General features: G+C 39.8%; 1 protein-coding gene across 2 annotated transcripts in view; it reads right to left on the reverse strand.

Annotated features, from left to right (window-relative positions):
• LOC143855710 (smr (Small MutS Related) domain-containing protein) overlaps window positions 1–15,149 on the reverse strand; it is a 79,037-nt gene extending 63,888 nt beyond the window's left edge. Inside the window, exons 1-2 of one of the 2 annotated variants that reach the window (XM_077365790.1) lie at window positions 14,476–15,149; window positions 11,113–11,138 (exon numbers count right to left, since the gene is read on the reverse strand). In XM_077365790.1, the coding sequence (XP_077221905.1) occupies window positions 11,113–11,138; window positions 14,476–14,758 (309 nt within the window). In that variant the 5' untranslated portion in view covers window positions 14,759–15,149. The remainder of the gene's footprint in view (window positions 1–11,112; window positions 11,139–14,475) is intronic. The other variant, XM_077365789.1, reaches the window with a different exon arrangement.
• Between the last annotated feature and the right edge of the window lie 1,667 nt (window positions 15,150–16,816).

Below are 16,816 nucleotides of genomic sequence, written 5' to 3' on the forward strand. Positions count from 1 at the left end.
GGGGTTTCGATTAGGGTTACCAGGGGCAGCGTGCGGAATCTTTTCTAGGTGCGTGAGTGAGTGGGTCGGAGGGGACTAGCAGGAAGAGCAGGATTGAGTTCCTAGCCTCCTCTGTTGTTGCCTCGCCTCTTTTTCCGGTGTCTGGAGTGGAGAATGGGTGAAGCCCTTTTCTCAGCGGACCAGCCTCCTCTCCTTCTTCCTTTTCCTCCCTTTTAAAGGGAGGCGCGCGGCCCTTTTCATCATTATGGAGAGAAAACCTTCTTTTGCAGGATTGGGCCGTCCCCCTGCTTCGCCGGCACGCATAGCTTTGGCGGCCATTTCCTTCCATGATTTGTGATGATGAGGCCTGGGCGGCGAGGGGGTGACACGTGTCATGATTGTGTGGTCTTTGCCGTTTTCCAAAGTCTTTCTTCATGATGATTGGGCTCTGCTCGTGCATGGACGACACGTGGCGATATCTGAGAATACAGCTGTATATGTGTCCCATCAGTGCGTGCATTATGTATAAAGTATAAACCATTGCTACAAATTGCGGATATGGGTCAAAACGAGACCAAAACAAATCCTAGTCGACTGGGCACGACGCGGTCAAGTACTCAGTTAGTGCGGCTAAGTATGCAGTTGACATGGTCATAAGTCATAACTTGGGAGAGCCAAAGAAGTTTTTGATTGACTTAATAGGGCAAAACGTGGGCTTGAACAAAGACACGGCCAATATAAAAGGGAGTCGACTTGGGGGAGTTTACCAGGACGTGGGGGAGTTTTGAAACTATGGTATAAACATTATACGAATTACATGTGAAATGTAATATGCACTGAATTATCATAAATGCGTGACAGCGCATGTCAGTAGGTTTTTGATGTTGTTAAGCCATCATGGATGGTTGTCCTGCTTATGAGATGGTTTCTAAATGAGTATTTGTGCTTATTCTAGCATTTTATGAAGCTTCTCTTAAAATTCTATCATTCGCATATGTTTCCATACATTTCCGTAATTTTACAGGATTTTTACAAAAATTTTCAATCGAAACCGAAATGTTTCCATTTTCGTGGCGACCAAAATCAAAATTTAAAACCTTGGTATGGTAGATCTAACCTTGACAAGGAATAAAACATATAAATTTGTGGTTTAGTTTGACAACTAGCTAGAACTTGCCTTACATAATAGTGGCATATATTGCCACCAACATAATAGAGAGGAGCAACTCTATCATTAATATTAAATGAAAAGAACACCCAACATATATAATTCCTTTATTATTCACATTCAATGCCACTGATTGGAAGGCCATAATAGTAATCTCCAATAATATATTGCCACCAACTAATAGAAAGGAGCAACTCTATGATTACTATTAAATGAAACAAAAACACCCGACATATATACATTCAATGCCATTGATTGAAAGGTTAGAGCCTTCCAATCGGGAGGATCTTTGGATCATAATGGATCCACCATATGCCCATCCATTGGTGGGTCTTAAACTCTCGGTTGAGCAAACATTTGTCAGAACGTCTAAGAAGCTTCCAGTGATAGCTACCTAATGGTGACTAGTAGAGATCTCTACGCCTAAACTAACTTTTACCCATCTCACTACTTCTAATGTGAGATTAGAAAATGAAAATGGAAGATAGCGTATTCATTTTTTTTTTTTTTTTTGAAAGATGACAATTTTCATTACTCGGATCAAAGATACATAGAGAGGGACCAGTAGTCCCTCATACAAAGTATCTGAAAGGTTAACGACTAGTCCAATAACCATAGAGAATCCATCTAAACCTATCATATGAACCTACCTTAGTGTTCATTCAGTACAAAAGCCTAATTCTTTACATTCCATTTCTCTTCTAACCACCCTAAGTCAAGACCCAAAAACTGGTTCACCACCAGAAGAAAGAAACTAACTAGAAGTCCTAACAAAATCTACACCCACCAGGTAGGTATCCATTTCCTATGAACATTTTTTTAGTTCCCTCAAAAGGCAATCAACCCCAAATTCTAATTCCGCCTCTTTGGATATGAAAACAATGGAGTACTCCGGGACTGGGACCTCTTCCATCAGATCCAATTTTTTTTTTTTGAAACTTGACATATTTCATTAATATTAAGATGGCAATCAGGACCAGTAGTCCCATCTTGCACTACAAAATATTAAGGTGGACTGGACCGACATGCCGACACCAGTCCAAAAGTTAAACAAAGCAGCGATATTAGATTGTTTTCATCCCTATACTATTCTAAAGACTGTGTTCTTTACAACATCTTCCGACCCACGATTATGTATCACCTATGGGGGAATATGTCACCACTAAGTAATTGGCCAATAGCGTAAGCCCTTAAAAGCATCAACTTGCAAGATTGGAGGGATAAGCGCATCTGTCCCCTTAAGCTCTCCTGCTCCTCCAACGAAACTAGCTAAACCAATGAGACAAAACAGAGCGATAGGAGCACAGTATCCAGATACTGCGACAGAGCCTAAAATCAGGGTATGTAATTTCTCAATTCCATTCAATAGGTCCTGGGCAAAACATTCTTCCAATTCTCAAGTGAGTAAGTTGCACCTTTGGTTAGTATAGCCCTTCATCATACTATTGAATCCAACCTAATCTCTCATAAAAACAGAACCGTGGTTTCTTTCTTTCTCTACTTCCCAGTTCTCTTTACATTTTCCTACTTCTTTTCCTCTGATCCTTCCTTGTTCTCTCCTTTTCCTCTTGCCTCTTCACGATTTAGGTTCTATTTCATTTGCCATTTCCTTCTCTACTCTATCCTCTACAACTTTGGATTGCTCTCCAAGGAACATCGCCCTGGTCTTGTTTATATTTTCCTGATAAGAGAATCCCAAGGCATCTCCCATCACTAAGAATTCCTTAAAGCTCTACAATTCATGGTGCCCAGGGTCATCACCTGTTGATGGCAAAGAAAGACCTTTACCCTTATCATTGCAGTCTTTAAGCTGCCCTATCCGTGGAGTATCTTCCATTACTGGGGACTCTCGTTTCCGAATCTGAACTGAGCCCAGAGATTGACGCCAAATTTCCAGACAGGAGATAGCCGATTGTTTTTCCTCCTCCCACAAGCGCCTTCGAATAAGCCTTTCCTTATCCAGAATCTTGTTGAATATGGACAGATTACGAAGGGGGGTGTGAAGTTCCTCCTCACTATTCAAAGTGGACCGAGAAGGAGACGACCCCAAACTTCAAGCGTCGGCGACCCTTTCTTTAACCCATTGTTTCTTCAGAGGGGATATCAGGACGTCGGCTGGAGTAGGCGATTCCTTCCTAGCCAACTTCTCATTGTACGTTAGATTTTTCAGAAGTTCTAAGTCCTCATTAACCAGGGTGATTGCCCCAGCTATAGTGCTTATGTTTCCGAAATGATCACTGCTAGACATACTTTGAGAAGGCGATTTTAGAGGGGATCGAAGATAGTGAGAACTGTCGGGTTCACGCCTCTTTTTTCTGAGTTCCTTTTTTCGGAACAGACTTTTAAGCTTTCTATTAAGTATAGATAACCCTCCTCGAGTTGCCAAGAAACAAGCATCCTTCCCAAGATTTTTCCTAAGTTTACCTTTTCCGGAACTATCATTCTTTGTCTCATCACTTTTCCTTACCACATGAGATCTAATTTTTATTTTCAAAACCTTTAAATCTGTTACCGATTCTAAGCCGAGAGTATCCATAGCTTCTTTTCGTCCCGCTTTCCTTTTGATGCCACGTGGAGGTACCATCAGTGATGTCCTTGGAAGTGGCAGACCCACAGAGCCCCTAAGCCTACCCTCCCTACTTTCTGACCAAAACAGAACAGGCTCAAGGGGGAAAGGTGGGTAGGTGGGGAATTCAAAATTTGAATTGGGGACCACCACCAGCTCCGGCCCAAGACCAGCAACCTCTGCCACCTTTTCCGGTGAAAAAACTACCGTCGGTGACCCTACATCATCAACAATTTGGACAAATCCCTCAAAAAGTGGCCAATTGTCTTTACTACTGGCCTCTCCCACCACCGACATTGCCAGAGAATTTATGCTGTCCTCAGAGACCATCTTAACTCCCACCAAGTAAATGTTAGAATCTACCTTTAAATTGATAAACTGAGGAATGGATTTCCATAAAGGGGAAATAACCAAGGCGGAGGCGAATGCCAAACAATGAGAATGACTCCCGAAGAGTTGAGTTTCAAGAACCTGGCCCAAATGAGCTCCCAGAATTTCCACCGTGGTAGCAGACCACGCATGAAGAGGAATATCATAAAATCTTAGCTGGACCGATCTAGCACCTGTATTATAAGGAGGGAACCAGGGCTGGAGGGAAGAAAGGTACCCTCCAAAAGCCTCACCACCACAACGAAGGATCGAAGTGGCCTGAGATTCGGAGCCAAAACTGAATAGTATAAGTATATCCACAGTACTAATGGCGAAAGGCTTATCCAATTCTGAGAGGCCCCAAAGAAGTTTGGCCCAAGCCCAAATGTCTTCCAGAAGCCAGGAACCAGATTTTAAGGTTCTAATAAGATAACACTTTAGGTTCTTCTTTTTATCTTCCACCACAGAGTCTGGTACCTCTAGACATCGAGCATTTTCCTTTACCATCAGCAACTTGAACCATTTTGGGTCTACAGGCAAGACTGCATTTCAGAACACTTTCTGCATGAGGTGCGCGACCCAAAATTTCGATAGCTGCATTTGATGCACATCCAGTCACTCCCATTCGATATTGGTCTCCGATTTACTTCTACTGCTCTTCGGCCAGGAGTTTTTCTAGCTCCAAAATCCAATCTTCTCGCCCTGGTGTCTCACTCTTCCAAACTCCCCAGGGAGCCAGTGTGTGAGCGCGGTGGGGGCTAATGAGACCAAGGAGGTCTGTCTACACCAGCTCTCTTTTTTTGAAATGGCAAATTAAATTTATTAAAAGAGAAAGGGGCCGAGATGGACCCCCGCAAATAATACAAGAGAAAAACAAATACAAAGAAAGCAAGAAAACTCTAAAGGAGGAAGAAAGTCAAACCACTCCAACTCCAAACGGCTAACCCCACCCCTAGCCAGAGAGGTGGGGTTAGCCGACCCCAGCTCTTTGCCCAAAAGAAAAAAGAGATTTCCTACAGCAGAGATTAAAGATCCCGAGAGTATCAAAAACTTCCATGGTGGAATAGCCCCCATCTAAACACACCAAGTAAGGCTCTACCAGTCGCTCGAGGTTTGTACAGCAATCACAGGGAGGAACGACGATTGAGGACCTCCCGGTGGAATGTTCCGACGACTCCTGAAGACATCCCTGATGGTCATCGTCCCCCTCAGTTTAATATTTTAAATCACCGCTAAACTGAAATTGTCCATCAGATCCAATTTTATAGCGACAGCAGAGATTAAAGATCCCGAGAGAATCAAAAACTTCCATGGTGGAATAGCCCCCATCTAAACACGCCACATAAGGCTCTACCAGTCGCTCAAGGTTTGTACCGCAATCACAGGGAGGAAGGACGATTGAGGACTCCCCGGTGGAATGTTCCGACGACTCCTGAAGACATCCCTGAAGGTCATCGTCCCCCTCAATTTAATATTTTAAATCACCTCTAAACTGAAATTGTCCATCAAATCCAATTTTATAGCGATGAGTTCCTCCATCCTAATGCACAAGGCCTTGTTGGCATCCCAGCTAAGGCGTCGCACCCTTTTCCCGTCCTCCAAACGATCCTTAAAGGACAGTTTGTAAATTGGTAAACAGATTTCCTTGATGTTCCGACATGGTTTTAAAACGAAACGAAATACACATTGTTTCGGAAAAGTACCAAACTTCGCCGAAACGTTTTGTTTCGGTGAAATTTCGGAAATTCCAGTGAAACGTTTCGGTGAAGTACAAAATTTCACCCGAAATTTCAAAAATTTCGGTGAAACATTTTGGAAATTTCGGTGAAACGTTTTGGAAATTTTTACAAGATTTCGTTCAAAATTTCATACCGAAACCAAAACGTTTCGGTTTCGCTGATGACCAAAACCAAAACCGAGATTTAAAACCTTGTGTTCCGAGTCCCTGTTAAAATGGAGAGCTCCTCCACATTCTGCATATAGTCCTCCTTAAACTGTTTCCATTGTCTCTTTATAAAGCTTTTGACAAATTCTCTTGGTGTTGGTGATACTGTGGAAGATTTTGCTTCATCATATCGCATGGCCGTAAGTCCTTTAAGGTCTTCCACCCACACCGAGCAGTCAATATTCTCCACCCTTTGTCGCTTAATGGTTCGAACCTCCAAGGGAGAGGAAAAACTTGAGTCCATTTTACTGAGTTTGGCAGAGATGAATTTCTTTCCTTATACTGGAAAATCCCAAAAGACTACTATTTAAGAGAGTGAAACCGCCCAAAACTGCCAGTAGTTGGGCACCACAAAATAATCTCAAACGTATGAAAGAAGGTTTTCACCACGTTAGGAGGAAGATATTTGTTGATACTCTTCTTTTCATCTCTCCAACAAAACCATTCATGATGGACTTCAAAATCGAGGAGATCGCCGCCTCCATTATAAATATGGCGGTGGCAGAAACGTCCATAAAGCAACATCTGTTGAAGTAATTGATACGACTCCTACTAAGGAAGTTCCCCTTAAAAGGTTTAGATTCAACTAATCTCATCTCAATTTCATCCTTAAACTTCCCCCACTGCATTCCCCTAATATCCCAAAAGACCAACATCATTTCGATTCCAGTTATAGATTCTTAATATCTGTCAACAAAATGAGATTCCTACTCCACCAACATTGAGGGCGATTTGAAATTCCCAATGTCGAAACCTGCCTCCCACTCGAGGGCATCTCACAGACGGGGAGGTTTGAGGAGAGAGAAATTTTTAGATTTTCGACCGTAGATTCCTTACTCGGGATAAATTGGAGGGTAATTCCTTACCGATTGATATAATCCTGCTATGCTATGGCTATTCTTTTCAGAGACTCTTCTCCAGATTTGTTGACCAAGGATCTGCTGGAAGAGCTTCCATTTCTTTATGAAGTTTCAACTTATGGTTAGAGTCTTGGTTCTCATTCCTTTCGGATCAGGCCCAAAAATACCCTTCATTAGGGTTCCCAGCACCCTTTTTATACTTTGGAGTTTCGGTGCCTTAAATTGGTCTTCCAGGTTTGACCCACTTGTCCCGAAGAAACGCCTTTACGAGGTGAGGCAGACTTTTGAAGTACTCGGCCATCTTGGTCCACTCGAGAGACCATTGGGGGGGATTTCGTAGAAAGAGAGTCGTCAGCGACCGAAATTTTAACTTTTTCTGCTGAGATGACTAAGGAAGGCCCATCCTGATTTGACGATTGAGTTTGAATTTTGAATTTTGAATTCATCATATGGGGTCCCCACAGGATATCCGAGTCAGAGCAAGCCTATCTATGATCAACGGTTCCTCCGTCATCTCTCACCCTCTCATTAACCAGGGCAAAAGGTGGGCCCTGGTCCGTCGCGCGTCGACCCAAATCGCGGACCCGAAGCCCCTTAGGAATGACCAACGGCCGATTCAATGCCACCGGTCTCATCACCAGAGGTCTCTCCATCCAGGGGGAGGCAACCTTGTAAGGTGCTACCCTAAAGATGTTGATAGATTCCAAAGGCATCTTCCGATTCAGGGACTGGGGGGCCTGAATTTCTATGCCTATTTTGAAACATTTATTCTGAACCCGAATGTGTACACAAAAGGGTTGGTTAGCTTCTGATGTAAGAATTTTTGCCAAGGCATAACTCACACACTGTCCATGGTCTCCTTCCATTCTTACTTCCAGAACCAATCTAAAGATGCTCCCCAAGGCCTCCACTGTCGATGTTGCCCACACGTAACGAGAAATCCCAAAGAATTTGATCAAGATTGCCTTCTCCTTTTGCTGATATTCCGGGTCCCACGCGAAGAGGGAATGGAGGAAGGATCCACAAGCCCTGCCCCCCATCTTCAAAGTTCTGGATGCCAATTCTTCATTCTCAAACATGTACAGTACCTCATTTTGGCCAAGAATGCTAGGCATAATAAGGGTTGGAATATTCTAAAAATACTTAGCCCAATTCCAAAGGTCAACAAGATTCCAATCCTTCAATTTTATCCTACCCACTAGGCAGGATTTTAGAATTTGTGTTCAATCTCCCACTTCCTTTCCAGATATTGATAGAGTTGGAATTCCTTCTTCCAAACTGGTTTGAATCTCCCCTGAGTCAGGCCAGACCCCCGGCTCCCCCTTGGGTGAGGGCTTTGAGGTTTGCAAATCCACTGACAAAGATCGCTTCTTTGTTCCTTTCATTCTCCCGAACAAACATTGCCAACAGTTTCTTGTCCATCTAAAATTATGGTATGCACATCTTAAACAGAACCGGGAACCCCACCTCTTCACCACTCCGCCCATGGAATCTCCCGACTTCTGTTCCTACTTTCTCATCGGATTTGGCAAACCTTAAAAAGAACGATTCGTGAAAGATAGCGTATTCATATAACCTCTCTTTTTTTAATTTTCACTACATAAATTAGTTATCATCCCAATATGGCGACATTCTATTTGTCTCTTGGATTGGAACATTTTTTATGGTTTGGTCATTTTGGTGTTCTGTACTGAAAAAAGGCGAAACAAAATTTAGAAGAAAAATAAACATGTTTTTTTTTTTCAAAAAATGAAAAACATCTAAGAAAATATAAGAACTAATTACACCTACCAAATTTAACAAATAGAACCACATTTTACTAAAAACATCTACCAACTGAATATAGCCATGAAATTTTCTCTTGGTGAGCCTAATTAATATCAAAATTCAGTTCAAGATATACAAAAAAAAAATATTGAAAATAAGGTATTTCCTTCTAATCACAACTTTGATGAAGGCAATATAAAATGCAATTGATGTGATATTCTTGTCTTGGATTTGATCCAATGTATACTCTTATAAACCCCCTACTCTTACAATATGGCCCAAAGTGCTCCCGTTTATAAAAATGATTACATTTTAGGGGTGGAAAAATAAAAAAAGAAAAAAAAATGTAAATGCAGTTCAAGTTCCCTTTTTAAATTTCCATGCAATTTGGGCCGGAATTCGAGAATACCAGAACTCAGATGGAATTGCCGAAATTCCAGACAGAAATGTTCCCTTTTTCTCTTCTTTTTTGTTTCACTTCCATTCTGGAACGGAATATTTTGCCAATTCCATCAGGAACAGAGCAGAATTGTTAACTAAGCTACATAATAATATGAAATATTAGGATTTCAACATAAAACAATGGAAACTGAGAGCATTACCAAACCACACAGACCAAAAACAAACTAAATAAGCTTAGCCTGAAGCACCAAACTAATTCCACTGGAAGCAAATAGCAAAAAGTACCAAAAAATGGCAAATGGTGGCTCAGGATATCAAACGTCAATGGTGAATGATGGTTCTAAAGACTACATATGATATGTATTAAAAGAGAGGCAAACAAATTCCGGCGGATGATAAGTGAGCAATTCTTCGATGTGTAACAATTGGAAGCAAATTCTTGATGAATTTAAGAGACTTAAAAGTATATGATTGGAAATGGGTATAATATATTCTTTAGGGATGATAAATGGCTCATGCAATTACCTACAACTTTCACCAAGACAAAGGATCGGGAGCACTAATAAAGAGAAGCCTTCTGGACCTTGTGCATTTTGGCATCTGATCATTCCCAAAAAATATTCAGGGTGGGTCCCTTAGAGGAGCTCCGTTATTTGCACATCATAAATGTTCCTAAATTAGGTGGCCAAGAGCAGCACAACAACAACCTAGAGATAAATTGTTTTTTATTTTCGAACAAGAGATGCATAAAGAGAGTAGGCAAAAGCCTTGTAAAACCATGGTTTTAAATTTCGACCGAAATCCGAAACTCTGGATTTTGGTCAACACCGAAACTAAAATTTTGATAAAATGATTTATTTTCTTACCAAATTTTGGCCCAAAAAATTGAATTTTCGTATCAAATTACCGGATTTCGGCCGAAATTTCGGTTTCGGCCAAGGCCTAAATATGTACCGAAACTGAAAATTAAAACCATGTATAAAACTAGATCAAGAATCGAGGAAAAACAAACAAGGCGGAGTCCTAGCAACAGAGAGATAGATTCTCAGTGAAGCCCTCTCATTATTCGTACCCATAAATAGTAGCCTCAACTCATATCCTTTCTTCTTGAGATTGAACCATCACCTAAGGTTATTAACCTTATATGCTTGAATTACATGGATGGAAAAAAAGAACATGAGTGTCTCCTTTGGTGTCTGAATAGGGTGGAAGGTTACTGGAGAATTTATCGTGGATGTCCTTGAGAGGACCGTACTTCATCTATATTTTAGCAGTCTAATGAGCCGGTTATCTTTGACTAGAAAGAAATTGTTCTTTGACTATCAAACCCCACAGTGGGTCGCAATTGATATGCTCAAGTTCAATTTTCATTGTAGCAACAAAGATATCTTGGGCAAAGACAATAGATTCATCACAAGGGAGTTGGAGGATCAGTACTTTATGGAGAAGGGTGCTTTTATTCTCACCATTGCCAAAACAATAGGCTCAACACATGTTATCAATGCAGAGGTGTCATCCCATGGAAAGGCATCAAAATCATTTCTAAAGAGTTCGCTTAAAAAGCCAACATTTGATTGAAGTTTTGCGGATGAATCACTCTTGGCAATCTGATGGTTCAAAAAAGCCTCTCCTCCCCCCCTTGATGCTGCCTTTCCTGCCTTAATGTATTGGACAATCTGTTTATATCATTAGAATCGAGTTGAATCTCGCATGTACTTCACATTGGCAAATGGGTAAACTGCGGTATTCATTTTAACAATTTAGTCATTTTGCTCGATATATGATCGATCCTATTTATTTTCTTAGAGGGAGGGGGTAGGAAACTATTGTTAACTTCTGTTCATTATTTTGTGTTAAAAAATATACCTTTCAAAATATATAAACAAGGAAATAAAAATAAAAATTAAACAGCGAACCAGGTTGCTATTGTTTATCTACTTTTTGTATCTGTGACTAAAATCTAAAACATCAACCTCTTCGTAATAGAAGTTCATCATTAGACATCAAACAATAAATTAAAGAAATATCATGAGACCAGTTACAAGATTTACTATACCTTTTCAAGATCGTATCCACAATGACCTGCAAAGACGAATCTCAGGTTACTCATGGTATATATGAAGTCCAAACTAATGAAAATTCCCTACTGAGTCAGGAGAACACACCAAACATTTTTTTCCCATGAATATGCATGTGCTTGTGTGCTTGTGTGCTTGTACTATAGGTACATGCACAAATAGGGACAAGTACAAGTAAATGGGGATGCAAATATTCACTTAAGCATACAAGCAGACAAATGTAAAATAACTGGCTAATTAAATAATATGGGCAACCATTACAAATGATGTGATCCATTAGCCATCGACTTGATTTTTCATGAGAGATTTGTTTAGCTATTTTATTTGGGGTTTTTTTTTTTTTTTGAAAGTTAACAATTTCTGATTTATTTTTATTTTTAGTAATAATTTCTATCCCAGATGTGAAGGATGTCCACGTCAACATACGACCAACTTGCATAATAACTATTTAGGGTAATTGTGGAATTACTATTTATAGTAATATCTATAGTAAAGCACAGATTTACTATTTTTAGAAAGTAAGAACCCTGGCAAAAAAGCCCTTTAGTCCTCATATAAAAGATCAAAAGGAGAAAGCCCTAAAAAAGTATTGATGTTTTGAAGAAAGCTCAAGCAGCTCCCAACCGCAAGGCGTCTCCTCTCTTCCTTCACCCTCATTCCTCTTTATCCTTCTTATCTCCCCTCTTCTATTATCCTCATCTCTCATCTTCTACCTCTTACATCCTACATTGATATTTTTCTCTCTTTTCTTCTTCACCCTTCCTGGTTGAGCTTATAAATTGTTCTCCTTTTCTTCACTTTAATCCTCTTTCCTTCTTTTCTTAATCTTGATCTTTTTTTGGATCTTGATCTTCTTGTCTTACCTTGATCCTTTGTCTCTTTTCTTGATCTTGATATTTTTCCTTCCTCTTGACATCTTTCTTATTCGTGATTCACTATTCATCTCTTTTTATCTTTGTTGAGATCGGTCCTTCTTTCCCTCACTCTAGCTTTCTCTCTTTCTTCGCTCGGACACTTCCTGCTACGAACAATCAAGGCTATGACATTCGGCACGTTATTCCCATGTGTGGAACACCTTCACTTTCATTTTTAGCAGCCTACCCATATTTCCCTACCCTTTTGGACCGTTTCAACAGTCCTTACATCGTAATTTTACCTGGATCGACCCTATCCTTGACTCTCATAGCCCTTACTTAACTTTTCCCATTCACCAGTCACATCCTCACCCCTTGGGACATCTTACAGGCCATTCTAGTCAGATTTCATAGATCTTATTAATGGGACAGATTTATAGTTTAGGGCTGATTTGTATTTTATATTGAACAGTTACTTCTTATTAGGACTTGTAGTATGGAACATGGTGTGGATAATTTAATTTTTATGGATAATTGAAATTTCCAACCTATAATTTCTTTAAAAATCCTTGATTGATTTTGATTATTCTTATTATTTTTATGCTGATTTGGAATGCATATTGCTGATTTTATTGAAATAGAACTCATTTTATTGCTCCAAAATTTCAAAAAGGTCACCTGCGAACCCTAGGATTGCACCAAAGTGGTATCAAAGCCTCAGGTTTGCATTAACAAGTAATTCAGATTCATAAAAATAAGAGCGAGAGAGAGAGTGTGTGTATGTAAATTGCAATCAATAAGCACATTCCAAATATAGTATAAAAGATTGAGTGAAAGATGGACACCAAGTAAAATTAAACAACATGAGTTGCTTTGTGATGCATGACTATGATCTTTAGACCAAAAGCCGTGACTCATTAAAAGAAAGGAAAGTAAAAAAAGGAATGAGAACTTGCCGGTTACTTAATAGTCCCAAGTTGGATCATAGGAGGGAAGTTCAAATGGATGAGCACAGGTAGCAAAAGGGACAGGTCAAACCAACCTGCAAAGTTGGTATTGCACCACAACCTCCACTTTACTGTTTGAATGGGCTATGTCACAAAATTAAGTTAGATCAAGACATATGGATGTCAACCCAACCAAAAGGAAGGCTAGGCTTTCCACTAGATCTGTAAATATGTTTGAACAACATCACTGACTTCTTTACCAACTCAACTTCTGTACGCTTATAACTTCAACCTAACTCAATACGGAACTTAGAGTAACTATTGATTCCAGTTCGCATGGAATCAATAAAAAGTGCGAAGTTCGAAGGTTAAGTCTTTAGTTTTTATGTTGGAAAAATGGTTTGAAAAGATTTGTCTAGTGAAGCGAAGTTTTTGAATACAGCACATTTGAAACTTTGATAAGATCAAGTGCGCTGACAAATGAAGAAAACAATTTTTCTGTTTTATTTTCCCTATTTTTCTTACAGAAGCCATGGTATTTACAAATTGGGGCCACATGACCGAGCTTCATCACAGGAACTCATTTCATTCATGATTATAATAAAGGTTAGTCACAAGATGCAAGATTCATCATTATTGGGTTACAAGTAGTTGTTTTCTTTCACAAGCTTTAATAAAATCATTCATTTACCTGGATGATTTCATCAAAGACTGAATTCAGTCCAATTTTTTTGTTTTCTATAACAAGCATAAGTTATAGAATCTTAGCTATTCACATGGTGACAGTGCCTTGTGCGCATAACACATAAATCCGGAAATGAAAGCCCCCTCTCTTCTAGAACGTAGGTACCCAACACGTCTCCCGTCATAATCATGAATCTTATAGCACCCATCATAGGTTTATGTCCCGAAATTTCACACTTTTGGGTGTATCAGATGAAACTTTCAATGCCAGTAAAGAATATGGTGGTAATTCAATACCTGACAGACAAAAAGTGCCGCAAAAAAAGTCAACAAAAAAAAAAAAAAACAGTGGAGGATTCCTCCAGTTGTGCACATCTAATGAACACGCAACATGTTTCATCAAAACGTTTGGCAATTGTCGTTAGGAACAGACATGGGCTGTAGAACTGTAGGAGAAAAGCATCTCAATTTCAAGAAAAAATGACCATATAAATCATCAACAGGAATACATTTTTAAACAATAGGAAAGTGGTGCCCAACTTGAATAAAACGCCCTTATTTGAACAACCCACCTGAGTTCAGTGGTGTTGACCACTACACAGTAACCAAGAAGCACAACTACCTAACATACGAAATAATAACAAGATCAAGAAAAACTACCCCATAACAATTGAAATCTACCCAATTGACTTTAAAAAAAAAAGGATGATACAACTGGTCTCAAAACTACCAATTTGATACTAATAACTTCAATATTAAGATAAATTAAAGCAATTTGCTAATTCAATCCACAAACACCCACATTGCACACTAACAAAACCCTCTATTCTACAAAATAAGAGAAGAAAAAACATACAGAATACGTCCTTGATCACGCCTATATTCAGCTGGCACTCGTCTCCAAGCATCGAATACAAAAACTCCTCAGCATCCTCATTACTCAAAGGAATTTTCCCCAACCCCTTCATCATACAAGGACCATTACCATTCGCCGCCGAATTGGAGGGCCTCAAATAGCCCTTCCCCAAAAAACTCGAAACCGTACCAGAAGAAGCAGCAACTCTCTTCTGCTTCTGCTTCTGCTTCTGCTTAACTCTATTTTGCTTACTGCCTTTGACACCCTCTACCCCAATTGGCATCTCCCAAAAGGATTCCGATTCCGATTCCGGAGGAATTTCCAATGATGGGGCATTCCCATCGTTTACCGAAAGGCTTCCAAGAATCTCCGCCGCCTTATTAACATCTCCGCCGCCTTCTCTTCCACCACCACCACCGCATAAATAAACGGAAGGAAAGAAGAGAAATCCTGAGAGCGTTTGTCAGAGAAACCCTAACCCTAACCGCAACCCTAACCCTAACCCTAGATTGTGGGATGTGAAGGGAAAAGAAGAGGAGACGAGTGCTAGGAGAGCGGAAGCGAGAGAGGAAGGGAGGTGGAAATTACTCTCTTTCGTCTCTGTTTGCCGTTTTTGTAATACAAGATCTAGGGTTATTCGTGTGGGAGTCGTGGGACTCGAACTAGCATTACTAAGATTGGAAATATCTAAAAGAGACGGGGGTTATTTTGGCACGTAAAGGATGGCAACGGGTTTTAACGGTAAATTCTAAAACCGGTTTTATGAGGCTTTTAATTGCATGCACATGGCCACATTCTAAAAGAACTGTACGGATCAAATCATAGGATGATCCAAACCGTCCATAATATGGAACACAACATAAATTGGTTGTTCCCCAAAAACCATTTCCATATGATGAACCCAAACCTCCGATCTATAGAGAACTGCATACTATGGAAACCTCTATAGATCAGAGGGCTAGAATTATCCTAGGTGATATTTTTGGGGAACTTCTATTCAATTTCTGTTTTCTGTTTTCTGTTGATTTTTGGATTTGTTGGTTGAAAGAGATTAATGTGCATCAAGTCTTTCTAGGCGGATCTAATCCAAAAACTTAAGCTGTTTGTGGAAATTCTTTTAAGAGGAATACACTTTCAGTGCTTGAACATTACAATGATGTGTGCATTATAGACAATCTGGAAGTTAAGCACAAAAGACTATTAATATTGTTTCCTGTCTAACGGTACAATTTAATTTTCCAAGAAGCTCTAAAGGGACCAAAAAAAGTACTAAGGCTGTATCATCTTGAATTTTAAGTTCAGCAACAAGGTTTCTACTTTGCTGCACAACAGGTTTATTCTCATTACCTCTGCATCATTATGTTGCCATGATCTTCTGCGTCTAGCTTAGAGATGGAGAAAGGGTTTCTAAATCTAGGCCGATTAGAACAGAATCTAAGGTTTTGGCTGTTAGGGTTTTTGGGTTAGGGTTTCTTGTTTTGGGGTTTTCCATTGGAGGCGACAATGAGGTGATGGTAGGAGTAGTAGGGTCGTCATGGAAGGCAGCTGGGACGAGGCTAACTTATAGATTATCTAACACAAAATGGTGCTTTCGTAGTTTAATCATGGTCACGAGGATCCCGTCTGATGTTCATGAGGATTCAAGTGTAGGCATGCTTTTAAAAATAAATTATATAGTGGGCCATCCTTTCTAAGATAAGTTCACCTCCTTTACCGGCTGTCAAGCCACAACTGGAATAACAGTGCATGGGCTTAACGAGTGAATTGTTTACTGAATTGTTTAGATCTTTTGAACTTAAGCCTCCACATGCACTTATTCTCACAGCTAGTAATCTCTCTCCTATTTGTACAACCCTTGGAGGGGCCAACAACAGATAGTCTATCTTTGAAGAAGGTGAACATAAGAAAAAGTGTACATTTTAAAAAAAATCCATTGGGCCCACCTGATTTGAAGATCCAAACCTGTTATTTGTTGGACCCAGACTTGCTCATAAAATCATCTCATCCTTGTGCCTCAAAATCGGTGACATATGATGTTCTCAGCCTCCAATCAATGGAGGACTAGGCCGACGGTTGAGATCATCCAATGGAAATGATTTTTGGGGCACAACCTATGTAGAAGACTTTGACGCTTTTTAACGTGAAATGGTATGAATTATCGTACAGGGGTTGCGATCATTTTCACAGTAACGTATGCACGGTTCTTATTAAAATGGGCAAATGATGAAAAAAAGGCAATGTTTATTCGAAAATGTGAAAAAAGGGTAGTAATTTGTAAATTATAAAAAAAGGTTGTGAGGTGAGAGAAAAAATGTATAAAGACCAAAATACCCTTAGTTTA

The sequence above is a fragment of the Tasmannia lanceolata genome, unplaced genomic scaffold (genome assembly GCF_043159265.1).
Source record: "Tasmannia lanceolata isolate RefF3 unplaced genomic scaffold, GAP_Taslan_0.1 ptg000023l, whole genome shotgun sequence".
NCBI classification, from domain to species: Eukaryota; Viridiplantae; Streptophyta; class Magnoliopsida; order Canellales; family Winteraceae; genus Tasmannia; species Tasmannia lanceolata.